This window comes from Tetrao urogallus, assembly GCF_951394365.1.
Source record: "Tetrao urogallus genome assembly, chromosome: 10".
Taxonomy (NCBI): domain Eukaryota; kingdom Metazoa; phylum Chordata; class Aves; order Galliformes; family Phasianidae; genus Tetrao; species Tetrao urogallus.
The window spans coordinates 5,308,114-5,335,721 of record NC_136823.1 but is presented as its reverse complement, the minus strand read 5'-3'; the positions used below and the strand labels follow the sequence as shown (position 1 = coordinate 5,335,721).

Sequence of the window (27,608 nt, the reverse complement as noted above, 5' to 3'; positions counted from 1 at the left end):
AAGACAAGTGTAACATTGAGCAGTCCTGAAGAAATCATGTCATGTCAATTAGGAGCAAAGTTCTCCAACTGGAAGATCAGGTCTACAGCAGCATTAACATCTGGTACCACATGATCTGGTTCCACTAAACCAGGATCAAACCTAAAATCTCTGTGGCCATGGAATATCGTTTCAGTTCTGCTCTCCTTGGTATCCAAGGGTACCTCTGTGTGAGGGTTGTAAACCCCAGTACAAACAAGAACAGACCTGCAGTGGGTAGCAGCAGAGGATGCCAGTTCATTCTCCCAGCTGTTGGCTATTTCATCATCCTGAGAGAGAGCAGCAGGCCCTTTGCCACCAGCAACTTTGGCCTGAATCCATGTTTTTGAGCCTTTTCTGGAATTCTTCTCTTCGAGATAGCGATTGTAAAGGTTAGCACCATAGACATCAGTCATGAGATTATCTCTGGAAATACAAATAGTACTTCAGTCAGCAGCACAATTTTAGTTCTCCAAGCGTATGAAAGGACATCGAGGTTTTAACTATGTATTCTGCATTTTCCATAAGTTCATGTGGAATTATTTACACAGGAGAAAATCCAGTCATATAGTAATTTTATTATGCAGTTTCATTAACCGTGACATTTAATAGGAGTGAAAATTCCCCGTACTGAGACTTCCAGACCTGGGATAGGGTGAAGGGAAAGCAAGGACAGCTATTAGCAGTCCATTAATAAGGTTATATTTCCAAGCATCTTGGAGATTCTGGAACAATCCTTGATAAAACACAGCTTTATCTCATTCTATTAAAATGATTCTACAGTGTCACTCACTGCACACATAGTAGTATATGACCAAGTTCAATTACACCTCAAATCAACTCTAGCTCCAACATTCCTTAAAATGTCATGTACTACTCAAAGCTTGTGGTTGTTATACCACTAAGTTAAAGAAAACAAAACAGAATCACAGAATCACAGAATCACAGAATTGTAGGGGTTGGAAGGGACCTCCAGAGATCATCGAGTCCAACCCCCTGCCAAAGCAGGTTCCCTACAGCAGGTCGCACAGGTCGGCATCCAGGCAGGTCTTGAACATCTCCAGAGAAGGAGACTCCACCACCTCCCTGGGCAGCCTGTTCCAGTGCTCCGTCACCTCACTGTAAAGAAGTTCTTGCACACATTTGTGCGGAACTTCCTATGCTGCAGTTTCCAGCCGTTTCCCCTTGTCCTGTCTCCACTCACCACTGAAAACAGTCTGGCCTCGCCATTCTGCCCCCCACACCTTAGATATTTATAGACCTGGATCAGGTCTCCTTTCAGTCTTCTCTTCTCAAGGCTGAACAGACCCAGTTCACTCAGCCTTTCAACAACCCCTCACAAACTTTTTGTTAAGGGCTCAAAGAGCATTTTAAATAAATTAATAAGAAACATAAATCCTCCCTTTCATACTTGCACAGAAATGGTACATACAACTAAGAATCAAGTGGAAGGCTAGAAACAGCGAGGCATGAAAACACCTAAGTACAACACAGTGCTAACCATTTTCAGTTGTCCCAGCAGTGACATAATGGGCCTAACCATACAAAGAGTTGTGTGTTTTTATTTTTCAGTATTTATCTTGAAAGTAATTTCTTGATGTATTCATTAGACTTATAATTTCTTACCCAACAGCATAAAGAGTTAGAATGGGTTGCTTCCACTGTCTTTCTGCTGCTTGAGCTCTGATAAGGTAATCTGCATACTGATAGGTCAATTCACTAGGCTTGCCCATTAAGGCTTCATATTTCAGATCTTTGCCAGTAATCTTCTTGTAGATGTTTTCCAAACAAACCATGAATGTCCCATGCCCAAACCTAAGAAGATGGAAAGATATGTGACAAACCAAATTACATCAAGCATACAGAAAAAAAAAAAAGACCTTTTTTATTTCATTATCTGTTGCGAGTCAATTCCTGTTATTATGAGATTTCTCTCCATTTGCATGCAGCATTCCCACAGCTTTTTCAGTAATAATTAAGTGCTGATTAGCTAACCTATAAAGATAATAATGAAGAAAACATAATTGGAAATTATTGGTTTCAAAAACATAGCAACAATTTGTAATGGTGTTGCATGCATTTACACAGATCTGATCATTTACAGAAGGGACACCCTTTGAAAAAATGCCTAGGCTGTGATCTGCTCTTTGCAGTGACTGAACAGAAGCAGCTGAAATAACAAAGAGGAGAAATGGAAAAGGAAAGTCAGAAACCAACAGGAGGAAAATTATTCTGTTTTTAAAAACAAGAGTATACCAAAATGCAGTCTATAATGTGAAAACAAAAACTTCGTTGGTTTCTCTCAAGAAGAGATGCAAAAAATGGTGGAACAAATTAACACTGCACCAAGCTGCTGATAACTCAATTTATTTGCTCAAGCAAGGTGCGAGCAGCAAGTGATGCAGCTCATCAACCAAGGCAGTAAAATAGTAAAAGACATAATTTCATAACCAAAAAAGCAGCTTTACATCATTAGTGAAATCAGCATGTGGAATTAGGCATGAACTAATACATATCACTTCATTCACCCTCTCCACCCTGTTTATTGTTTCAAGAAATCTGAATAAATCAGCATAAAGTTATTTCCAGTAAATACTAACAACAGTTTAAAACCACATGCTCAGGGAGTCACTTTCCAACAGACAAAGTAACAAACTCAAAGGAAAAAGCAAACTTTATTTCAGTTTTAATACTGGATCTTTCCTGAGGAACACTACTGGAAATATGCCTCTTAATTCTTTTACACATTATACACACACTCTCATCACCTTACTCTAGCTGAACTAGCATACACACATAGTTTGCTAATGTTAGATGTGGTCTTCATAACCAACTAGGAATATCTGACAAGATCACCTACCTGAGATCAAACCCGTTATCAGGTCACAGTAATAACAATTTCTATTTCAGTGTATGTTCACATTTTACACTGAGGGGGAAGGTAGGGGAAATAAACACGTTAAAGAACTGCCTTCTGTTAAAGTCAAAATAAAACACTCTCAGAGATCATGCCATCCTGTCCTATGTGTTCCATTCATTTTTTCCTATGTTCCTTTACACTATATTGTCTTCAGCTCCAGAACTCACTGCTTTTAGCTAGCGTGACAATTCTTCACCCTGCCAGAAACTGTAAGTTGGAAAATACAAAAACAAACCAAAAAAAAAGAGTATCTAATTAAATGAAACATTAGATTTGAATTTTTTTTCCCTTTGGACAAACTCTAAGCCTTCAAGCTCTCTTTTGTGAGTGGGGAAACAAAAAAGTTGACATCATAAAAGCAGTCTTATCTCCAGCAACTGATTTCCTGGATACAATGACACAGGCAGTAATAAGGCAGTATTTGCTGACAGCACGCTGCTTTTGAAATGTTGTATTTGAATCTGAGATCTACCATAAAGCCATATAAAAATGCTGTATGGAAATACTGACTATTAACTGTACTAAAGAAGTGAGGAAAAACCTAAGATGTCACATGGCATACCTGTATGGTGTTATAGCTGCACTTACCTTGGAGACTGTGCTTCAGCTACCCACATTAGATCCATATTACAAGCAAGTACAGGTATCTGAGGGTAATTTTCATGGTGATATGGATTTCCCGGGTAGCCACTGGTCAGCAAAACATCTATTATAAGCTGAAGGTTGGTTTCCCATCTGACAGGCTCCCCAAACAAAATGACAGCTATGAAACCAAGAAATACATAACAGAGTTAGCAGGGCACCATACCTCTGATACAAGCTTGGTTTAACAAGGCTGAACATTAATTTGACTTAAAGGTGACAAAATGAAATGCCTGCATAATGTTTTAATGTTTCCTGCTCTTTCATAAAAGAATATCAGAAGTAACAAAGCTCCCAATGCAAAATCTAGAAGTTTAAGAAATTCTTTAGTTCTTTGCAATGGCCAGATTGTTCCACAGCACAAAATGTTAACTTATAAATTATACTTCTAAGTCCTCTGTACCTCTGTGAACTCTCTAAGTTCATGCACAGTATTGAAATAATCCATCAGTAATGTTACTTTGTTCATGTTAAAACAGGATTTGGATGCTGTTTCTATACAATTTTCTGGTCTCCAAAAATCAAGGCACTTTTATTTTAATCCTTGGCTAGTTTCTATCTTAATGTTTTCTTCAGACAAGATTCAGACAAGATATGATATGCTGAAACAAGATACTTCTCACTCTACAGCTCTCAGGTCACCCTCCTGAAATCAAGACCAGTTATTTCTCAACTTGTCAACTCATTCTTAATATTTAAAAGGAATTCAGTAACAGCCTGCTAAAGTAAGATAAAAGAGGAAAACAGACCTCTCCTTCCTTTGGAAACTTTAAAAACACATGACTGAAAACTGTACACATAAAACAGTTTTTTCACACCCTATACATTCTGTATCAATAACAGATGTCACCAATGAGGAAGCTTTAGAATTGTCTCAGCCAACTTCCCAATATGACCAGTATGAAAATAAATTCTAACGATAATGAAAAGTATAATAAAGATATTCCATCTATTAAGGGATAGCTACAAATTAAGTAAACATAACTGACCCTCAATCTTGGGAAGCTCCACAGCAGAGGGGTACTGAAATAAGAAAAAAAGTGAAAGTTTTCTGCAAGATTAAACATCTGCTACTGTTTCAAGAGGGTAAAATTCAAGCACAGTTCCCACAGCTGCCTTCCACAACACTGAAAGGAAATGCACTATTTTGGTGCAGCTACTACTCCAGCAACCAAGGCCAGTTTACTATGAAATCCGCATTTCAAGTTCTAAACTGAAATCCAGCAGCAAATGGATACCAGGCAAATTATTGCATTCCACATTCAGAAGCTTCAGACAATTTATTCAACTACCTCTGGCAAGGCTCAGAGCTTCAGCTTTCTGCACAGAAGCATGGATGTTTGTTTTTCTATAGCAGTAACACAGTCCTCCAGCATTAACAAAGGATTTGAAATACCTGTTTTGAAGTACGTGCCTTTAACAGTGCTAAGAAGAAATATATTGTTAATTCATAATATATTTGCTAAAGAAACAGTTTTTACTTCGTGATCTACAGCCCATGGTGACAAAAACATGAAAAGTCTCTTGAATTTCTGAATGTGCCTGGTTGAGGAGCAAGGAAAGAGATAATATAATTAAGTAATGAATTGTACGAACCATAACAAAGACCTTTCTGACTACACACAAGGGAAGAACCCCCTTATTTACTGACCCTGTATATGCACAATATACATGCATGAATTTGTGGCATATGCATTCACTTCTTTCTGAAATTCTGCAAGACTCAGTTTAAAACATGCTGCTTATGTAAACTAGCAGTAGGTACTGTTAATATTTAGATATAATTAAATAACCATACAAACGATAAAAGCAGCCTTTTGGAGAAAAGTTCATTAGCTGTAAATCATTGCAACCAAAGCAACCTCATGGCCTACAGAATCAGTTCCACAACATTCCTCTACCAGAAGAAAAAGCTTACTTCATCTTCCATGCATCTAAGGAAGCCAACAAGCTTTCCAAAACAGATTTTGAATTAGATATCTGTAATAATCACACAACAGCGAGTTACAAAGTGCAAATACTTGTTAAGGAATTACCACTAACAGAAGGAAAACTCTGCATGGTTCTTGAAAAATGTTGCCATAAAACAAATAGAGAAGCAGGAAATAAAAGTAAAGTCACGATGCAACATAAGACAACATCACAGCTCTACAGTTCAAATATTGACCTCCACAGTTGAATGTCATCTAATGACCAAATAAAAATATTTAAACACAGACTCACCAAAACACCCGGTGCTCTGTCGTGGTCAACCACATCCAGCAGCGGGTGCTTCGCCCTTAACATCTCAATGGTGACAGGCTGGCTGAACCCAAGGCTGGGAGAACACCAGTTAAGGATGCAGAACTGCTTATATCAAAATATTTTTTTTTTAAATCTGTAATTCAATGTTGACAATTAATGTTCATACGTGCTGCTTATCATCTGGTAAAACAAACTATTTGGAATTGTAAGCATTTTACCAAAGACTCTTTCTTGCATGAGATAAATGATCATTGCTTCATTTACAAAGTCCTATATGAAGTCTGAAGTCTTGACAGAAATGGAGTAGAGAGCTGGCTCAAAATACAAGATGAAAAGGAAGAAGGCACTCAACACTTGCAGTACTCCCCCAAGATTATCTTTACATAAGCATAAAAAGTCAACAACTCAAGTAATTATTATAGGAAGGAAAGCTCAGTCTGTTGCAAAACAGTGGACTGACCAGTAAGGTTTAACTACGCCTTGCAGGTGGGTAAGGCAAATTTAGAAACATGTTTAAAAAAACAGAAAGGAGCAAAAAGTGAGAAAATTCCCAGATCTGCATAGTGCTACTCTTAAATACAGATATATCCCATTAATTTCAACTCACTTAAGACATAACCAAACTAAATCTGCTCATTTTGTAAAAAGCAGCAGGGATGCTACTACCAATAAGACCTCCTCAATGAGTATGGAAACAACAGGCATTTAAATATATTGATTATACAAGCAGAGCCACCGGATTTTGTTTTAGAATTAACACTACGGGTTTTGTTTGAAAATAAGATTATCCCCTGTAAAAATGCTATCTAACAAATTGGCTGCTTATTTGCTGCATTCAATCTTATCACACTCTTCTCTCTTAACATCCCTAACAAACCTGAGCAGGCTGACCTGAAGAATGATAACAGGAGATGAAAGAACAGAAAGAGTAAATTCAGGCTCTGAAATACCATTTCTAAGATAAGGCTAACTATATGATTTACTACAGAGTACTGAAGGATGCCATGTTCTCATCCTCAAGAGAACACAAACCCTTATGCCAAAGGCTCACTACACGTACATAAGACAAAGAAATAATGGTCATTTTTCCTTCCTAATTAAAGACGCGTAATAGCAATGTGAAAAAGCATAGAATAAATTGAAGCAAAAATCAACAACCAACCATTTTCAAAACTTAAATTTGACATTAAGAACTAAAGTAGCTAATTAGTGAACTCTCAATACTGAATTTGTAGTGCTAAAATATTTGGTCTGAACTTGATTAAGGAAAATACTCCAACGGAAAGTTTATTTTGTCCTTTTAAAGATACTCCTGAGCAATATCAAGCAGTGGTCCTTGTCCAGATACAAGAACGCATTTTGGATGATAACGTTTGAACATCCGCAGCGGGCTGTGCGACATCATCACTTGGTCTTGTGAAATCTGGTTGGAATTTAAAAACAAAGAGAAGCATATTGCTTTTCAGAGAAGTTATTTAAACATAGATTTAATTAACAGATATGCATATTCTACGAATTACAAACCAATCATACATGTCAACATAAAACCCTGTTGTATCATTTCTTCCTAACATTCACAGCTAAAGCACTGATCGTTCCAGAAAAAAAGACATAACTACACTACTAATTCACAACCCTTCCAGCTTCCACAGTTCCTCTATTCAGCACAAACACAAGGTTCTCTAAATTCATTTAGTAAACAGATGGGGACAGAAAACTCAGAACTGCTCTGGCTTTAATTATGGTGCTAAAACAAAAACTCATTGAGCAGCATGTGATGGAAAATCGTGTGTTAGATGCATTCACCAAAAGTAAGAAAATACATAGGATTTAGGCTACTCACTGGAACTCCCAGTACATGGGACAGCTGATCTGCTTTCTTCTGGCGAAGGCAATCCCCTGCATTGGTGACAAATACTACAGGCACCAAGAACTGGCCCTGAGAGTTGACCAGCTTCTGAAAGGCTGTTTTTGCAGCAGGTATTGGAGTCTTTCCTCGTACCAGCACACCGTCAATGTCAAAAAGAAACCCAAAGGATGGCAGCACATTCAGCTGTGAGAAGGAATAGAAAAGCAGGAGTACATTAATTGTCCATACACATTTGATAAAATGTACAATACCTGAAGCTCAGTTAAAACACACACTTCCACAGGGAAGGAATGGATCTTTTATTGTGCACTTATTAATGTGTCTTACAGGCATGTGCTGCAACACTACAGCTTGCTTCTCCTTATCCACAGACCCATGAGTTCTGCCCAGTCTGTGTGGTTTCAGAGACCAGAACAAACTGAGGTAAAGTGGTAAAATGAGGGGCAAGATGCCAGTGAGCCCGTTTCTGATTTCACTTGACCTGGGAGCCAAAAGGCAATTTTAATGCAGAGAATACTGACAGAAACCACTAAAAGCAACAAGAAATGGAAACGTTTCAGGAGCGGGCAGGGCTTTATTGCACACACTGCACAGACTCCTCCCTTACAAGACATCCAGGTGCTGGAACTGTTCCTGCTGCCACTCGTCCTCTTTGCGTTCCCTAGCCCTGCTACAGCTATCTGTTCCTGGCCCTCATACAGTACTTCAGCAATTCCTAGTTCTGTATGTAGCACACTAATTCCTGCTGCTAAAGCTGGCACTTCATTAAAGCTGTTACTGAGAATTTTAACTCTCTGTCTTTGAATAAGTGAAGAACTGGGTTCATCGGCCCACAAGGATCATAACCAGCTGGGTGAGGCAGGGCTGCCCATGGACAGCACTTTTACCACACCAGGTTAGAAGGGACACAACAAAAGGAACCAAGCTTCACTCCTTTGCCAGCCCTGAAACAGAGTCCAGGGCTTCAGGATTAACACGGACTGAGAGAATAAGGGCCACTGCTAAGCGTGACAGCGAGAACAGGGGGGGAATGACTGCAGGCAATGGAGCCGGGACAGCATTTGCTGCTGAAGCTCTCTGAAGGGACAGACTGACAGAACCCAGCCCAAAGGCACCTTGCCTTCCGAAGCAGCGCTTCACTCCCCATCGATTATTCATCTGACGCATTTCCCACAGCCGGGCACAGCGCTGACACGGACAACATGGACACCGCCGTCCGTGGCTGCCGGCCGAGCCTCGACGAGCGCTTCCCTAAAACCGCGACTCAGAGCACGTCTGCATACCCACGAGCTCCCCTATAGAGCCCAACCTAACGAAGTCAGTGCCTTAAAAGCACCGCGGTATCACTGACTTATCCGCGCCGCTTGCCGCTTGGAGTTCCGCACACGAGCTCCCGCGGACAGCCCTGTTTTCTCCCCTCCGCAACCGCAGCCCTTCGCTTTAGGGCATAGCAAACACCCGTCCCACGTGCCGCACAGCGAACGGCGCCCGGCAGAACGCAGAACCCGCCCCGCGGCCGCCGTTCCCCACGTTCCGCACTTCCGCCCGGCGCCGTTTCGGTTTCGTTCCGGCGCGCCCCGCCCCGCCCCGCGCAGCGCCTGGCCGAGCCCTGCCGAGCCCTGCCCTGCCCTCTCCTCTCCTACCTTCCCGCCGTTCCCCGCAGCCGCCGCCGAGCCGCCGCGCCGCCCTCCGAACGCCGACAGCCAGGGAGGCCGCCCCACCGCGCCGCCCCCGAGCGGCCCCGGCAGCCCGCGGAGCGGCAGCACCCAGCGCATGGCGGAACTGCACGAGCGGCCCCGCCGCCGCCGCCCCGGCTTCAAAGCCCGGCCCCGCCCCGCGGAAGGCCCCGCCCCGCCCCGAGCCGCGGGGACGCCGCCCGCACGACGCCGGCAGAACCGCGGCCACCGCCACGGGAAACGGCGGCACGGCGCGGCACCTCCACCGGGAACGGCGCGTCTCTTCTGTAACAACAGCGGCACGCGTTCCGGCGCTTCGGGGTCACCGCCCTTCGAACAAGAAGCACATCGCATCTGTACGGGGCACTGCGGTACCTCGGATGCAGGACCGACATCGCGGCACTTCCCGGCGACTGCACTGAAACGCGAGGAGCCAAACAGCGCTACCAGGGGCTCGGTACCCCGCAGTGCCGTCGGCTAACGCGCGTCAAGCAGATCCGCTCAGTCCCGGCACCGCACCCTGAGCCGTTCTTCCCACCAACCCCTCAGACTGAAGGGACAAACAGAGCCCCGGGGCCCACACGGCTCTTATGCAGCGGGTGGCAGGAATGAAACAAAGCCAGTACGTTTCTGAAACACAACAGCATGAGCAGAGCGCTGTGGTGAACAGAGCAACTCAAGCACTACAGAGATCATTCCTTCACGGTCTGGGCCAAGATCCTGCACAACGCAGAACTCCACAACACAAAAGCACATGATCACACACACACACAGTGATCATCATCACCCAAGCACAGTCAAAGCTGAGCTGCTGCACCAGTGGCAGTTAGAAGCCCACTACATCCACATCTCTAAGTCCAGCTGCACACCCAAAGCAGCAGTTAGCGCAGAGCCCGTGCACCATTCTGTTCTCCAAGCCAAATTGCTAGTTCAGGTTCATGGCTACAGCAACTTGCCAGCAGCCTAACAGCCTGCAAAGCCAGCACTATGCAGGTATTGCTAGAGGTCACTGCTGAGAAATGACTACGGCACTATTTGTTGGCTCAGACATGCTGAAGAACATTCCTCATGCAGTGCTGCAGTGTTTGGCAGCTTGCACTGCACAGCTCCACACTGCGTTTTTATATATATATATATATTCCATTTCTGTGTTGGTCAGTGGAAACAAGCATTTGCTTCAACAACTTCAGTCTCACTACATTGGTCTTGCTCAGAGCTGTCAGCTACTCTTTCGAACATGAATACAATTACTATCTTGTTTTAAACTTTTCCTCATTCTTCCTGAATATTCATTTTTATGCCACTTCTCATCGCTTTGTCCCAAATCTTTGTCTGTCCTTTTTCTTTTATGCTTATGGTGACAGAAGAATCAACTACAGGTGTGCATAAACTCCCAAACCACAGCAGGCCAAAAGATCTAGTGGGTTTATTCCCCGCTAAGTCTAGCTTGGTTATCTGCAGAGCATAACAAGCTTTGCATTTTTCTTACAACTATTCCACCAGAAGAAAAAGTCATTGTACTGAACAACAAAAAAATACAGCCTACTAGAAGCATGGTTGCAAAGGGGCTGTTTACAAGCGAGCTTTAACTCTAACTGCCTTTTTGGCAAGCCCATTAGGCAGTTCCAGTTTGCTTTTTATTTTATATTTCAGAGAATCACAGAACTGTAGGGGTTGGAAGGGACCTCCAGAGATCATCGAGTCCAACCCCCCTGCCAAAGCAGGTTCCCTACACCAGGTAGGGAACCTACAAAGGTTCCCCTTTTTGTCATACTGTGGTTTATTGACCAATGGTAAGGACTTAACAGGCTGCCTGCCAACGTAGTAAGCTCCAGGAACTCAGTGGCTTAGTGCTGGGCAGCTTGCACACACTGAACAATCCCATAGGTAAAGTACACTGCTGTGATCCAGTACTGCCAGTCCATGGGCCTGAGCCAACACAGGAGGAGCCTGTTGTTTCATCTTTGGTGGCCAGACATTTCAGGGAAGAAACTCTGGGAAAAAATGTTGTCTTCCACAGCAGTACGAACAGCCTGCAGATCAAGTGCACTAACTTTATAAAAACGAGACCAGAAACCGTTACTCAAGGGGCAGCAAAAACCAAAGAACAGCATCAGAAAGATGCACAGTGCAACTCAAAGCACACCAAATCAGTCAGAAACTTACTAGCTTGCTGCCTTGTAACAACAGAGCTAAATTAGAAATAGAAATAAAACAGAAATCAAAATTAAAAACAATTAGTAACTCTGTAGCTCCCTGGCACGGTTAGCTGTTAAACACTATATTCCATAGATAGCACTTCTGCTCCTTGGCTGTACAGTTTGAAGTTCCCTTCATTCAGACCCATACAACAGCGTGGGTCACTGTAAGACCCTAAGCAGGTCCTCTACTGTGCTGTCTCTTACCACTACACATAGGCTGTGAGCAGCAGGGGCGCACGACTGCAAATCACTGCATGTCTGACTTCATGATCCCATTCTTTCATGGTGATTAAGGAGAAAATGATCCTTAAGCCAGAATGAAACAAGACATCGGTCTGTACAAAAATTTTACTAAAAATATTTGAACAAGGTATTGTAAAGATGCAAGTATTTACAATGGCTGCTGAAATATCCAGCACTCAGGCAATTCACACAAACATGGCTATAAACCATAAAAATGGCAACAAATTTAGACATGTTTACATAAAGAAGCAAATCACCTTCAAAGCCAATCATAAGATCTGCCATCGAGTCATTCTGAAACAGGTCCTAGGCTATTCTGGTAAACTAACCAGGCACCAAAGAGGAAGTTACTTCTGCACTCAGGTCAGCTAAATTCAACACGAGAAAAACGTGTACACTTTCTGTCAGGATACAGAATGGCAGAACCATCAGTCAGATTTCTCTCACTGCTTATAAGTGACTTGGCTTGCTGCTCTACCTGTAAGAGGCACCACTGCATAGACACACAAAGTGAAAGGACCGAAGACTGTTTACTGAAGATGCAGAGATCAAGTTAAACGAGGCTTGATCTTTCTCAGCACCAAAATCAAGCCATCCTAGCAGATAAAACAAAAAGGGTGTTTTCCCTTTTGTAGAAAACACTAACTTAATCACAGCTTACTCTTTCTATTCACAGGACTTTCAGAGCTTAAACTTGTTGCTGCCAGAATAGAAGAAACTGTTGCTTTAGGACAGATTATGAAACTACAGGACATACTCGTGCAATGTTACAATCCTAGAAGTCTTTTTGCTTCTTCACTCTGTGCCATCAGAGTTTCACTAGCATACTTCTGAAGAAGCTCCATCTTCTTTCTCCGTACAAGAGCTTCCTCAATCTGCAAATATAAAAACATGAAAACATTCAGCTTAACTCAGATGCTGAAACCAAGAATGCCCAGCTATTAAGAGAGAAATGCAAAAGAAGCAGTGACAGAGGCCTGTGCTACTATAAATTAGTGGAACAGAGATGAATCAGCAATTTCATCTTTAATATTCAAATGTTCATGGCAGTCAAAACAAGCAACACAATGGATGTCTTTATGTCAAATCTCTGCCCCTCCCCTTTTGTATGAGGAAGTTAGCTGCAATTGTAGTTCAGAATCCAGAATGCAAAATCCCACAGGCGTAAGGCATGGAATGATTTGACACTTCAAAAAAAGATTGAATTAACTACTGCCTAACTAGAGAGACTGCTATGTAAATCAATGGTTAAGTCAAAACCAGTCTTCAGTCTGTTACGCTCTCTTCATTTAGAGAAGACCATCAGTCAGAAAGCAATGTTTTCAATCAGCGTTTCTCTCTTCACAGTTTTGACAACACATTAAAAATATTTTGCTGAAGGTACAGAATCATGACCTCACAGCAGAATACAGCATTGTGATCTAACAAGATGACAGTAGGTGGTAAAACACCACAAGCCATCTGAGTGACATCAAGGCATACCTACCAACACATATCTAACTCCAGAATGTTCCTGACTGTGCTACATATCAAGCTACCTGTCATGGTTAATGCAATATATATCCTAGAGCTATTTCAGTCCATAACTGCCACTCAAAGTCAAGCCACCCAAATCATTTTCGGTAAGTGAGAGCAAACTGCAATTTAGAACTAATTGCTAAATTGAAAAAAATAGTTAGACCAGTAGCAGAAAAGCACGGTAAAGATTTAGTGGGAAACCAGGGTTATCCTGATCATAACTGATAAATAACTGATCATAAGCAACCATGACTGAGTGCACCTCAGCAAGTTTGCTATCAACACCAAGTGGAGTGGTGCTGGATGAGATGCCATCCAGGTCTGACAGGATTGAGAGGTAGGCCTGTGCAAACCTTGTGAAATTCATAAGGCTAAATGGAAGGTCCTGCACGTGGGTTAGGGCAATCTCCAACACAAACATTGGCTGCATGACACAAGCTGGACAATGAAGGGAGCGAGAGTAGTCCTGTGGAGGACATTAAGTACTGGTGAACAGAAAACTGAACAGCAGCTGGCAACATATTCTTGCGGCCCAGAAAACCAGTCATATCCTGGGTTGCATTGATAGAAATGTGGTTAGAAGGGAAGTTATTCTCCCCCTCTATGCTGCTCTTATGAGACCCGACCTGGAGTCCTACATCCAGATCTAGTTCTCCCAGAATTTTGTGATTCTATGATAAGTGTGAATGTGTTGTAGTGTTATGCAACACTTATGACACTTTTGGCAACTCTCTGATGAAGATGGATATAGCAGTGGTACCTTATTTCTGGTCAATTTCATAGCATTTGCAAGAGCACTAAACAGATACAGAATAAAATTACAGGAGCATATCTCTGCAGTTCAGTTTTCTAATGTCTTACCTCCTGTTGAGACGGCACTGGAACATGTGCAATAAATTTCTGTTGGCCTTCTTCACCTTCTTTTTCTTTGCCACCTTCCTCATCAGACTGAAAAAAAAAAAAAAATAAATAAAAAAGAAGCCACATCAAGTTTGCTTTCTGAAGAAGTCAAACAGTTCTGCAAGAAGGAGCGAGACAGAAAATGGATGCGGATACACAAATGCAGGATGGAGGTGTATAGGACCAAACAACAACAGAACATATCAAGCATCACATTCGGATATCATGCTGTTTTACATTTTCAGGACTGCTGCTTTTGTTCTTCATACAGTTTTTTCTCTTCTGTGGAAGTAACACGAACATAAAGCCACCATCCCCCCCTTTTCCACATGTCTCTGGCTGCCATAGCACATCTATAAACAAAAGAAGAGCTAAGCTATCAAGAAGAAAGTCCATGTCTCAAAAATAACATATCATTTTCCATTTCTGTGTAACTGCACTGTTTCATTCTTACACCTGAGAGCTGGGCTTATGAACCATGAGACAATACAAACAACACAAGACACTGAAGGAATGACCAGGTTTAGCTTACGGGCTACCTTTGTTATTCTAGCAACAAACCAACTTAGGTAGGAAGTGAATGCAGGAACTGGTTCCATATCCCTTTCACAAAACTCAGAGAGCATTAGGAATGCTCTTTACTACCTTGGGTGCAGGGGAAATAAAGAACCAAAACCATGTCACAGCAATGACTGCACCATCAGCAAAACATTGTATCAGAATTCAAGTATGAAAAAACCCTGTGTAGATCATACTTAGAAGCATGACTCAACATTGCACTGTTAAGGTTACAAATACCAGCAGTCCAGGCAATGACAGGTAGTCATAACAAGGCCTAAGCTGTTTGCTATTTTTCATTCTAGCAAAACACCTTTCTTAGCCACCAGCTTTCATCACTCTCTAAACTTAAACCAAACATACTCATCTATTACTAAACAGGACAACTGAACAGGAAGTTAGGCAGAATTCAGCACAGCAGAAAGGTTTTCAGTGAAATAACTCTTCTTTGAAGGAGGCAGCACAGAAGACAGAAAAAAGTAACATCCCCTTAGCCATCACATACCTCATCATCAACAGCGTAGATATTTGCTTCCTCCTCATCCTCCTCCTCCTCCTCATCACCTCTCGCAAGTCTTGCCTCTCTCTCCATCTTCCATTTTTCCACTGCTTCTGCTATAACTGTTTAGCAAAGGAAAATGTGTATCAAGTGTATTTGAGAGTAACTTAAAGCAGTATGCTCCAGCTTTAACCTCAGTTTTCTCCACAGCAGCGCAGCAGCCCTCCAACAACTGCAGCTAGAGCTCCTTTGACTTGTCTCCTATTTCTAAAGCTTTTTCAACACTTAAACTTCTCAGTTAAATCCTCAGCATCAGTAACACACCTTTACTGTAACCCTTGTTAGAGTTGTCTAAGCAAAATGTAAAGAATTATTATGCTGTAACAGTGTTCATTTGGGAGATATGTTAGAGTCCAAGTGTCATGGAGAATCAACTGACCTTCTGAACAGCACAGGGTCACGCGGGTTCTGTAAATGTCAGTGGCTACAGGAATACTGGTTACAGTGTAGTCAATTAAATATGATCACAAGTCATCACCCACATAATTCACTTTCTTCTCATCTCATAATGCATTTCTGTCATTTTGTAGCACGATCCAAATTCTAACCCATTCCTAGCTAGGATCTGTTAGGTGGCTCTATCTTCACTATGGAAAAAAACGAATGCAAGTTTTAATAATACAAGTTTTTACAAAAAACTTCATTGGTCCCATGTAACATTGGTCACATCAGTGCTTTAGAATCCTAGGGAGGTGCAAGATTCATGCAAGTAGGCAGCAGAAATGCCTACAGCTACAGAAGTCAGCAGTCAAGCTCCTTGACACCAAGAGTTAACATTAAAATGCTCTCCCTAAGAAAGCAGAATCTAAATCACAGCACTGTGTTCTGTGTGGTTTTCATAACAAAAAAGCTGTAGAAGTTAAGAAGTTTTTTTCAGCACTTTGTTTAACAACAGCTTAACTCTTCTGATCACACGGTGAAAGTCACAAGAACTTAGGCAGTAAGCAACCCTAAGTGGACAATGTGTATTAATAGCACCATAGAAGAGAGACATTCCTTGCAATGTGTGCAGAAAAATAAATTCAAGGTTACATTAGCCACATTAACTCAAGCCAAGACACTTCAGAAGATTTTTCTCCCTTCTTCCTTCATTTTTATGCATTGGTTCTCCTAGAATCTCTACCCTTATTATTTCAAGTGGCACAATCACAGAATATTTTCTTAAATAGCTACACTCTTAAATAATTCTTAAATAAAGACCTGCATAAATTTTCCTAAATAACTGCATGAATGCAGGTGGGTTACCTCTACTGTCTGCAATTAGCAGGATATGCAAGATGACCACAGGGTGGGACGCCCTGCTGGGAGTGCTGCAACACACAGCTTCCCTTCCTCTGGTACCAACTGTCCACAAGCCAACTACTGTTCATCTGGGTTAAGGTTCCAAGACATGGTGCGAGACACTGATAAGGGGAGCATTTCTTTGGTTCACCTCCTCCCTGTCCTGTAAATGCAAGCAGTAAGGCACAAACTGAAGTACATGATACTACAAAGACCTTGCCACTGAAAAGGGCAGTGTATAACAAGAGGACAACCACACCAAGAGCCACCAGGTATTGACAACAGTTACTCAATGTATAATCCTTTAACAAATTGCTTTCTGCAGTTTTGTTTAAACTTCTCTTCCCTCTAACTGTAGAAGAATTGAGGATTTGCCTACAGTTGAAGCTTCAGTAGAAGGCATTATAAAACAAACAGGAAGGAAGTAGTAACAAATTACCAGGATGGCTGACCGTTCAGCAGAAGAACTAGAAGTTCACTAGAAGAACTATTTACAAAACAGCTAAGCTCTTCATAGAGCTGCACTGTCTTCCTTAAAGCCACACAAATACCAGAAGATGGCAAACAGAGCTAGATTTTAAAGAGGGTTCCAAAAACTCAACTCCTAATCCTGTCTTTACTGGGCAAGTCAGTAGAACAAAGCTGGACAGTATGTTGGCAGGCATATGAATAAATGTCATCTATTGAGTAAGTTTGTGTTTCAAAGGAAAAAGAAAACACCACAAGCATGTTGAAATTCCAAGAGCTGACAACTCTGTGAAGAAATAACATAGGCCATCTAGATTTCAGGGTTTCCAGAGGACTTTAAGAAAGCCTAACAGCTAAAGGAGGAAGAACACAATACAGATAAGTAACTAGCTGAAATGTAAAACACTGTACAGTCAATTTTCACGAGACAGGGAGGTAAACCCTCAACTTCCTAGATGTCTCTCCCGCAATCTAGTCTTTTACACACGTAAGCATGAAAAGGCAGAGATTTAGTTAAATATTGAATTGTTAAAAAAAATAATTAAAAACCCACTAACAGACATAAAGATGAAAGGCCCAGAAATGCCTTATGCAACAGTCACTGATATCTTCGTGACAGATGAGATCAGACAGCCAAGCACAATTACCCAGGGAGAAAAGAAATCTGAACTTCAGAATTCCCCAATTTCCTTCTTGGTCTGATTTAATGTTCAAAAAGACTTTGAATCACACAAAACGTAACACTCAGTATCAGTCAAAACCTGACTAAACGTCACTGAACAAAGATGATCAAAATATATGAAACTGTTTTGGTACAGAGAAAAGAATGTGTACATAAGAATACACCTCTTAAGCCTGCACAGGGAAACGAGGGAGGAGGTGTGAAAAAAATTTTAGCAGCCTGGAGAAGAAATCTTTTCCTCTTTTTAGCAGAAAATCAAGAGAGCATCAGCTATCTTAGCTGCAGATCTAAAGCAAAGGCAGCTGCTTCTGGTCTTCAAAAACCACTTACCTAACAAGCTCCTAGCAGCCATTACATCTTTGAGAAATAACTATATACAGATTCCACAAGAGGAAAAGAAACAAAAATAAGAAAATCAACGAACCAAACTCTATCAGCAATTATATAAAAAAGATTCTATCAGCAATTACATTAAAAAAACCAACTCTGGTTTAAGAACAGCATTAGCCACAACAGGAGGCTAAGAATGAACTCAAATACTACTGCATACAGTTCCCCCATCTCCCCTGGGTATCCAGTCCAGTGTTTACTTTCATACCTACTTATTTCCCCAAAGCCAAATCAGCCAAACCTGAACAGGATTAAAATGTATACAAGAAATCTCCTGCAAATTTCAGGCCCAATTCCTTCATTGCTTTTCATAGGAACTGATATGCTGGGTTAAAATCAGGTTTATCTAGTCCAGTATTGCCTGCAAGTATTTCTGGTAGTCCAAAGCTTATTTCTGCTGTATTCGACTCCTTTTATACCTGCAAAAATTTCCCTCTTCTGGTGAGAAGCCCACCCTCTATTACTTATGGATACTAACAGATGTGCTGGATTTGGGCAAAGCAGAGTATTGCTAAGATTGGAATCACTGTGCCAGCTGCAAGTGGGAGAACTAGAGGAGGCAGAAGGATCAAAGAAGTTACTTGACAAGACCACTGCTTAGTTACAAAATACTACAGTCAGTAGGAAAAAAAATGTACATCTCAGTCAGATGTATTTGGTTGGGACTGATAGCATGGGACATGAAATGTCAAATCTTGTTATTTAACAAGATAGAAAAAAAAGTTAACTGTTTCAGAACTGCGCACCTCTGTGTGGAATTAGGTTTCCCCAGGAAAGAGGGTGCTAGATCCACAATCAGAACTACTAGAGAATGTCACCATGAAGTAACATACAGGACAAGTAAAAAATGCTGTCACTTCAAGAAGAGGTAAGAGTGACTTCTGCCTAGAATAGAGGTACAAGGATACTCGAGTGTCTACACATCTTATTTCAAGTAAAACTCAATGACTATTCACGTTGGATTTTGAATCTCACACACCTTTCTTCTCATGTTCCTGTTCCAGGGGCTCTAGGATACCATCATCTTCATCCCTGTAGCCGTAGTATTCTGCATCAATGGACTTCATCAGTTCTGCTCGAGTTTTCCGGGGTGGTGGGACGGCTGGAAGAACATGACCATCCTTCTAATAAGTCAGTCTTGATAGTTTGCAATACATTTCTGGATCTTACCAACCCTACATCCATTACAGCTACCTCATTAAGCCAACAACCAGTGGATCACTTGAACTAGTGACAGTATCAGAAGCACTGGTATTTTATTCTATCCTGCAAAAAAACCTGTCTGAACAAAGATTGATACTTCTTATCACATACTTTCCAGTCTCTGGCAACCCCGTCTTCTTTTTATTATTATTTTTTTCTTTCCCTATCCTCCATTCCCCACAGTGACCAGTATTAGCATACAAAATAAACTAGAAAACTGTCATAAATTCCTGCAGAAAATTTCGCACCCCCCATAATTTTATTTTATTTTTTCAGACGGCAAATAAGAAAGATGTGATTCAGCAGGCCTGCCAAGCAGTTCTCACTCATTTCTAACAAGATACAGTTACTAGCATTTTCTAAGTACTACAGCAGACACTGTCATCAACAGCTACTGCTACGTAGATTCGTACTCAGAAAGAACTGATTTTTACTTACGCTCCTTCTCAAAAAGCTCTCTAACTCCTGGTAAATCCTTTGCAGCTCCGAAGTATTTGTAACCCCTGTTTCCTGGAACTTCTTTCCCCTCATGATCTAACATCCTCGGTCCGATTCTCTGAAAAATAAACAATTAGTTGCTTTGTTTTATTCCTCTTCCACTTGTATTTCCTGCTTTTTCCTGGGCATCTTAATGAGATAAAGGATTGAGAAAACAGACGTAGGGTGGTTTGAACTGATAGAGAGCAAGCACAGCGCCCTCATAGCTCATCTTTATATACCATCTACTTTACCAGACATCACACAGTTAAAACAACACTGTAAACCACAAAGGGCCCATACCTGATTCACCTTGACAAAACATGTAAAGCTCTTTTATTCTCTGTGCCAGTGTATTTTGCTATCCCACAATAAGCACCAGTGTGTCTGACAATAAACACACCTTCAGTGCTCTGCAAAGTGAGAGTCTCATTATTTTGTTTTTAGCAGCAACGAGGTGACCCAAGTTAAAATCCTTCTACACACTAATGAGGTATAAAGCAGAAAAAACAAGGCCTACTGCTGGGTCAAATCAGAACATTGCTGTGAACTTTTAACAGAAGGGTAACACTGCTTAAAGTAGTGTTTCAAAAGCAAAGTCAAATTTGCTCATCATGGAAACAAGTATGTCAGATCGTGCTAGAAAGAATATTTAGGGACTGAATTAAATTCCTCTCTAGTAAACATTGGACAAATAATAAACATTGAACAGATTCTTCTTATTAGTCACTTGGAAGAACCACACAGTACAAAATAATCTACACTTACAGCATAATCAGGACCTCCCAGCTCCCTTATTCGGACTTCCCAGTGCCCCTTTTCCCTCAGAAGTTTGTTTATTTCATCGTTCAGGTCCCGAATTCTGAATTCACCTAATCCAGCTACCAGAGGGAAAAGAGACAATAAATTAAGCAGTTTACAAGAAGCTCCAGAACACCAGAATTAACCCAACTCTAAGCACATAGCTCACATGGAATACCATTACTTCTACTCTAACAGGTTAGGACTACAAGTTCAAACAAAATTTTATTAGAAAAAAACTTACCATTTTGAATCTGTGCCACTTTCTTGGAAATTTCCCCAATGATCTAGTTAAACAAGAACACAGAAGTGAATTTCTCCATAAAGGAAAAAAAAAATCCACCCCCAACCAACTAGAAAACCTGGTAAGATCCTTCTAGAAGTTGTTTTGATCCAGAAAGTAGATCTGAGCTTAACAATTTCAAATATCAACATTTTATTCAGACAAATGTAGTACCTCAGAGGCTTAATGGAACATGGAACTATTTTACAGCAGCAATCATAACCAAACTCCTAATAAATATTTCCAGCAACTTCACCTTTGACTTTCCAGGCAAAGAAGGGCAGAAAGGACTGAAGGACTGTCTGACAGGCTGGTCAGCCCGACCAAAGGGTTATGGAGCAAATCCTCCCAGAAGGGGCTCCCAAGGAAGTGAAAGACCCAGCTGGTGACAAGGAGCAGCCAATACAGGATTTGCCAGTGGGTAAGAATGTCCATCCAACCTTCATTAAGAAGGTATTCAATCACTTGCACGGGGGCCCAGAACAAGCTGTGAAATCCCAATCCCATAGGATATTAAAAACTGCATTGGATATGGTCCTAGGTAGTTAAACGTGGCTGAACTAGCTCTGGACAAGTGTGGTGAATGATACCATATTCCAGGGTAAAACATTCTGTGATTTAACTGCCTGTATACTCAAGAAGTCTGGAACACTTGGCACTTCAGTTTCAGACAGCCTGCTTACAGAAGTTCAAGCTGTTACAGAAATAAAAAAATCTATGGTTTCTCATTACCTGCCGTCTCCACTTCTCAGCTTTTGGCAATTCATTACACTCTGATGCAAGGAAAGGTCTTCGCTCCTGTTTGATAAAAAGCCACACTCAGCAAAGCTTTAATCTAGCAATACACTCACAGCATTCCATACAAACATTACCTCTCAATCAGTCCCAAACTATGCTACCAGCCTCCTGCTGGTAACTTCTGCTCCCACCAACTTTTTATAAGTAGAAAATATGACTATTTACAGACCTACCAAAACAAACCATCAAGAACATTACAATATACTTAATTTAATGTTATTCAAAGCAAAACTTGTCACCTGCTTCTTCGTATCACCCCACAATACCATTCTACAAAAACAATGCTTCATTTAAGACAGCTGCAATCCACATCATTTTTAGCATACTGCCATCTAAACAAAAAACACTGGTTTCCAAGCAGCAATTAATTTCAGGCCTTTCTTTCTTAACTGCTACAATCTAAATGCTGTAACTTTTCTCCAGCATAACTTCATTTTACCTTCTCCCCACTATTCTTCATCCAAAATAATGATTTTCCTAATCATCACAGTCCATTGACTTGCATGCACAAGGTAATATTTCATCTTATTTGCAGAATGCTGCATGCAAGTATTTTGACCCTTTCCCTACAGTGCTTCCACAAGTTTACCCTTAAACATCAGGCAGTTATGTCAGCTGCAGACATCACATGTCGGTTTAGTAACATGCCAATGTTGGGTCATATGCAAGCCTCGAGTTCAGAATGATTCTGAAGGTCCTGTTTCAAGATTATTGTTATACCAACAAACAGGAAGATCAGAAGGACTTTTCAACCTTTTCTGGGAAAATATCCAAGCAAACCCTATGATTACAATCAGTAAAAATAAGCATATGCACATCAACCTCTGTAAGCAGTTGCAGAAGATAAACCTCAAAAGATCATTTTCTGCCCAGCACACGGCCTGCAGCTAAGTGCCACTACAGCTTTTTACACGACTCGATATTCTTCTTCCTAAAACATTACATAAACATAAACGATGCCCAATCTTTCCCTGCCGTTATCAGCCCAGCCAACTTACCTCTCAAACATACATATACACAACCTTCAAACCAGGTTGTTTAAGAAAATTTTATTAATTTTTTTTCTCTGGTCACACAGTGAAACACAGTTTCTACTTGAACCCTTCCCATATACGAACATCTAACTCCTATACGATGCCTTCGTCCAGCATACGGACCTTCTGAAGCTGTCCCACAGTTATGTACATAGCTTGCATGCCACTCAGAGCTAACAAAGCCATAAGGCTTTTTGACTGTTTATATCACATCATACCTTAACTTTTCCTTCTTCAAGCTGAGCTTGACGAAACCTTGCCAAGGCTGTCCTAAAAATAAAAAAAAAAAAAACAACAAAGGAAGCAAAATTTACTTCTACACAACTGAACTCCAGCAGCAGCAAGCTCTGCTGTGGCTTTTTGTTATGGACTTAATACAGTTTGTAGAAAAGCAAGGCTTACACATCCATTTACTAGCTCTTCTCAGCAGCAACTGTTTCAACTCTAGAAAACCTCAGGCATTAACTTATTTGGTAAACACAAACTCTAGCAAGAAATGAACTGATTTTTCTATTTAGCATATTTCAGCATGTTAAATTTTTAATACCAAAGGGTGTCAATAAGTTATAAGCATCAAGGGTAAACAAAACACAAAAATCAAGAGGAGAAAAGCTGCAGTGAGGAATGCAGCTGTTTGTAGCCGAGTTTATTGGCACGACTACTTTGAGTCTCTCACACCAGAGCAGATTACATAGGCCCCACCTTTTTAATACGCAGTTACATTCGTTTATAAGGTATTCAGTCGTTACGTGAACGAGCACAAAACAACCGAGAGCAATTTACACCCTTCCTTTAAATACATAACCGGACTCGGCATCTGACCGGTTCCACGCGTTCCATCAAGGAGCCGTCAAGGAACAGAGCTGCTGGCAGCACGCGGTACCGCGCCGTTCGGTTCGACGCCGTCAAACCGCGCGACACGCGCAGCAAGGCGCTGACAAACGCTGTCGGAGCGGCAGTGCCTCACAGCGGGTGTCTGGATGCGGGCAGCGCACGGCGACAGGACACCGCCGCGGAGCAGCGAGCACACGGCCTGCCGGCCCCATCCCCAGCCGTACTCACATGGCTTTCTCCGCGTTCCGAGCCTGTAATGGAAAACAAACGCGTTATTTCGGACGGCTCCTGGCCGCTCCTCACTTCCCACCCTCCCGGAGCAGCCCCGAGCGCCACGCAAAGGACAACAACGGCGCCGAGGCCCCGCACTCACCATGGCTGCAGCCGATCTCTCGCCAACCCCTCAGGCGGGACCCGGAAGCGCCGCACCGTAACCCCGGAAGCGGAACTTCGCCTCAGCGCGTTGCACGGCGGCAAAGGCCTCTGCTCGGCGCCTCGCTCTCGCGCGCGTGCGCACCCCGCTCGGCGGCTCGCTCCGTCAGCGCCGCACCGCCTAACTGCGCATGCGCGGCCCGGAGAAGAGAAGCGGGCCGCGCCGGCCGCCGTGCCCACGGCTCCGCGCCATTTGCCACGGATTGAGGACGTCTCCGTTCACCCAACACGACCCACAACTTCAAACGGGAGCGCCCACACAAAAGCACCCACAGCCCGCTGTGCCAGCTCCAAACACCAGCACTCCCACTGCTAGCTGCCTCCTTACGCTACAGGCTGCCACTCGCCGTCAGGGCAGCGCCCAGGCACCTGGAAGCTGGTTTTCCTTCGCATTCCTGAGCTAAAGACAGCAGCACGACCCCAGCGCCCCCTTACAGCCAGCCACTGAGCAGTCAACAACTGCCTGCATTCACATCACGTGGAAAACCCTTCGTGTGCTTACTGCCAGCTCTTCACGTGTAGCTTCAGAAACGAGTTATGTTATAGAACAAAGTATGAAAACAGCACGTACTTGCACTTCTTGGCCTTTTAACTAGTTTGTGTGCTGATAGCTGAAGGCCAAAGTATCACAGCACACGATGGAACTACTCCAGGTCACATCTAGAACATGATGTGTCTTCAACAAAGTCATAATGAAAGAAATGCTTTATCCACACCAGCAAAGCAAGAAGCCCGAGCCCCCACAGAGCAGCTCATCCTCAGGCAGCTCAGCAGCCTGGAACAAGGACTGCATATTTACAGTCTGATGCTACAGGACAGAAACTCGATGTAAGGCAGAACAAAAGAGAAGTCCAAACTAAACTTTTTACACCTCCACATACCCCTTTTTAATATGTTATTTTGCACTGTGTACATGAAAACCAAAAATAAACAAAGAATTTTAGCCAAACTCCCCTTCCTCCTCCAGCTTTATTGATAGTTTAAAATTACATTTTCTATGTTCTAGGACTTCAATTGCTTTTACCATCTTACTTTAAAAACTGATTACAAGCAAATGAAACTCAGTTGTCTAAGTGATATAGTATACAAAAATAACATCTTGATTTCTGTGAAAATGCATTTATTTGCAACTCCTGAATAGCTCCAAATTGTATATGCTATGAGCACTGATGTCTGGGTTTCAGATTTACTTTGAAGTATTTATTCAAAAGCTTCCCATTGCGTTCTGTTTCTCCAACATGGACATTCACTGACTGAATTACTGGTATTTTAAAGTTTATTCCTGATTTCTCTCTCTCTCGTGGCCATCAACAGGCATGTGCATCTTGTTTATTTACTCCCACTCAGCTATATGCTCTATGTAGGGCCTGATACAGATATTACTTGGTGTTAACAGCTACTGAGGTCAGACAATCCAAGGCCATTGTAATAAAATTAAAGTTATGAGGAAGTTCAGACACTTCCAGAATTTCTTTTCTCCTGCATAGGATCACTTCCATGTAACCCAGAGAGGGTTTGCTGGTCTGACTCAACTCTTCCCACTCATCAATCCCTATTCACCAGTGGCACGGAAAGGGGGTTCTTTAACAAAGCATTATACATAACACCTCTACCAAACTAAACATAAACATTTTTGTAGTTAAATGCAGAAAGTTGATTTTTCCACCCCTTTCCTCCTTTTACACGGCAAGTAAAGCTCACTGGCCTGGGAGTAGCCTCTATCTGCCAACCTTTGGCCAGTGAAGAGGATTCAGAGAAAAATAATACAACCATCAATCAGAAAAAGGAGGGGCGACAAAGGAAAATAATTAGGCTGTAGCTTCAATTGTGCATTCCCGTGCAAGGTGCCCTGACTCGCCGCAGCGATAGCAGTTGACTTCACTGGTCTTGCTGCAGTTGATGGCTACATGGCCAGTTTCGCCACACCTGGGGAGGGGGTAAACAAAACAGAAACAAACACTTTTAATGAAACCATTCGTCAGTTGCACAGAAAAGCAAACCCACTCTGTCAAGTGCATTATCTACTGAAGATGCATGCGATGCCAGACCTGCACTCAAGACTTCTGCTTCTTAGACATTCTTAGATATGAGGACTGTTACTGTCTTTAACAATAGCAAAGAATCATTCCCCAACTGATCAATTCAGTCATCACTGCACGCCAGAAGACCTGCAGCTGTGTTCCGTGCTCACAGAACAAACAGGATTTTGAAGCCAGCTTTTCAAACTGATTTAACAACTCTCAGTTTTGAGTATCAGTAGATAGCCATTTTTGAAAGTAAGCTACGCTCAAGGTTTGAAGCTTAACTTCCCCATCAAAGTAAGACAAAGAATACATCTATCACTTTGGGTACAGTTCATGCTTTTACCTGTTCTCTCAGCTCTTACCTATAGCATTTCACTTTGGTGCAGTCTTTTTGAATGTGTCCAAATTCTCCACAAGAGTAGCATTTCTGCTCGTCTGCATGGTCACAGTCACGAGCCAGGTGGCCAGGTTTGCCACAGTTGTAGCAGCACTGCTCTCTCTCCCTCTTCGGCTCCTTGCAGTCCTTCGCAATATGGCCACCTCTACCGCAGTTATAGCAGGCTTCCACAATAAGAAAAACATACCAAACAAGACTATAAAACCTTGGTTAAGTGAAGGGTAGCATGCTCTTAATGAAGGACTTTTGTCTGTTCCAACTAATTATGATGAGCATACAACATCCTTCTCTTCAACCACAGGCCTCTCTCCACGTAACTGAAGAGAAAGAATATTTATTGATACTTACCATCCTCCTGAAGATCACAGTCCTTGGCAAGATGGCCAGACTCACCACAGCGGTAACAGATATCCGGGAGAGATGAAGACATGAACTGGAAGCCTGCTTGATATGAGTAACAAGAGAAAAAATGCTTAAGAATGTTCTTAACTTCATCTCTAAAAGTTAATCAAGGTTTCTGCCACCTGAACTACCGACAAATTAGGTTTAGTCTCAGAAACAGTGAAAAAAAATTATAGAGTTGAGAACCAGGTAACTTCATTAACAAATTTGGTAGTACTTCTTGACAGACCAGAGGCTATTTTACGCACTACTCAAAGCAGCCAGCTAGAGATCTCACTGTACAATGAACAGAAAACCCAGCCAAGTTACCTCTGCCGCGGCTTCTCATCCCACGACCACGGCCAATCCCAGTTGGGCACTCCCGGGCCCAATGGCCAGTGCGTCCGCACTTGAAGCATTCATTGCTGCTCATGGTTGCAGATCAGCTGCCTGAGGAGGAAAAAGAACAAGAACAAATCACATTTTTAGAACATCTTCCCCCAACCAAACATTAAAGTAAGAAACTTAGAGGTTTAGTGTCCTTCTAGCATAGGATTTGGAAACAAAGCAGAACTTATGACTTGAATTTTCTTGTACAGTACCCGTGCAACAATAGTATTAAAGCCATGATAACAGACAGTATCTCATTTCGGCTTGGAGTTGCTAACAGCTCAAACCACAGTGAACTAGACAGCCCTTCCTTTCATCAGTTTTTGTAGCCAGTCTTCACTCTGAATGTTTACAAAATGCTTAAAAAATGGGTAAAAGTGCATT

General features: G+C 42.0%; 3 protein-coding genes across 7 annotated transcripts; all 3 read right to left on the bottom strand.

Moving 5' to 3' along the window:
- Positions 1-44: 44 nt before the first annotated feature.
- Positions 45-9,469, bottom strand: LOC306950377 (haloacid dehalogenase-like hydrolase domain-containing 5; the record flags this gene model as incomplete). Its single annotated transcript, XM_079540609.1, has 8 exons — positions 45-444; positions 1,645-1,833; positions 3,527-3,701; positions 4,570-4,603; positions 5,804-5,897; positions 7,135-7,247; positions 7,668-7,877; positions 9,338-9,469. The coding sequence occupies 8 exons, from the start codon at positions 9,467-9,469 to the stop codon at positions 45-47; spliced, it is 1,347 nt and encodes a 448-aa protein (XP_079396735.1).
- A 3,112-nt stretch (positions 9,470-12,581) lies between these two features.
- ISY1 (ISY1 splicing factor homolog) lies at positions 12,582-24,425 on the bottom strand (the record flags this gene model as incomplete). The annotated part of the gene is made up of 11 exons (XM_079540591.1): positions 12,582-12,689; positions 14,194-14,280; positions 15,296-15,411; positions 19,150-19,272; positions 19,812-19,929; positions 20,619-20,731; positions 20,896-20,938; positions 21,667-21,732; positions 22,985-23,036; positions 23,829-23,851; positions 24,366-24,425. The coding sequence occupies 11 exons, from the start codon at positions 24,423-24,425 to the stop codon at positions 12,582-12,584; spliced, it is 909 nt and encodes a 302-aa protein (XP_079396717.1).
- A 1,415-nt stretch (positions 24,426-25,840) lies between these two features.
- On the bottom strand, positions 25,841-27,267 carry CNBP (CCHC-type zinc finger nucleic acid binding protein; the record flags this gene model as incomplete). Of its 5 annotated transcripts, none has more annotated exons than XM_079540459.1 (4): positions 25,841-25,958; positions 26,419-26,649; positions 26,798-26,897; positions 27,138-27,267. In XM_079540459.1, the coding sequence occupies 4 exons, from the start codon at positions 27,265-27,267 to the stop codon at positions 25,841-25,843; spliced, it is 579 nt and encodes a 192-aa protein (XP_079396585.1). The 5 variants fall into 5 exon arrangements, with proteins under 5 accessions (XP_079396585.1, XP_079396587.1, XP_079396588.1 ...); XM_079540461.1 differs by having other exon boundaries at positions 26,419-26,617; positions 26,802-26,897; XM_079540462.1 differs by having other exon boundaries at positions 26,419-26,617; positions 26,802-26,897; positions 27,165-27,267.
- Positions 27,268-27,608: the final 341 nt, after the last annotated feature.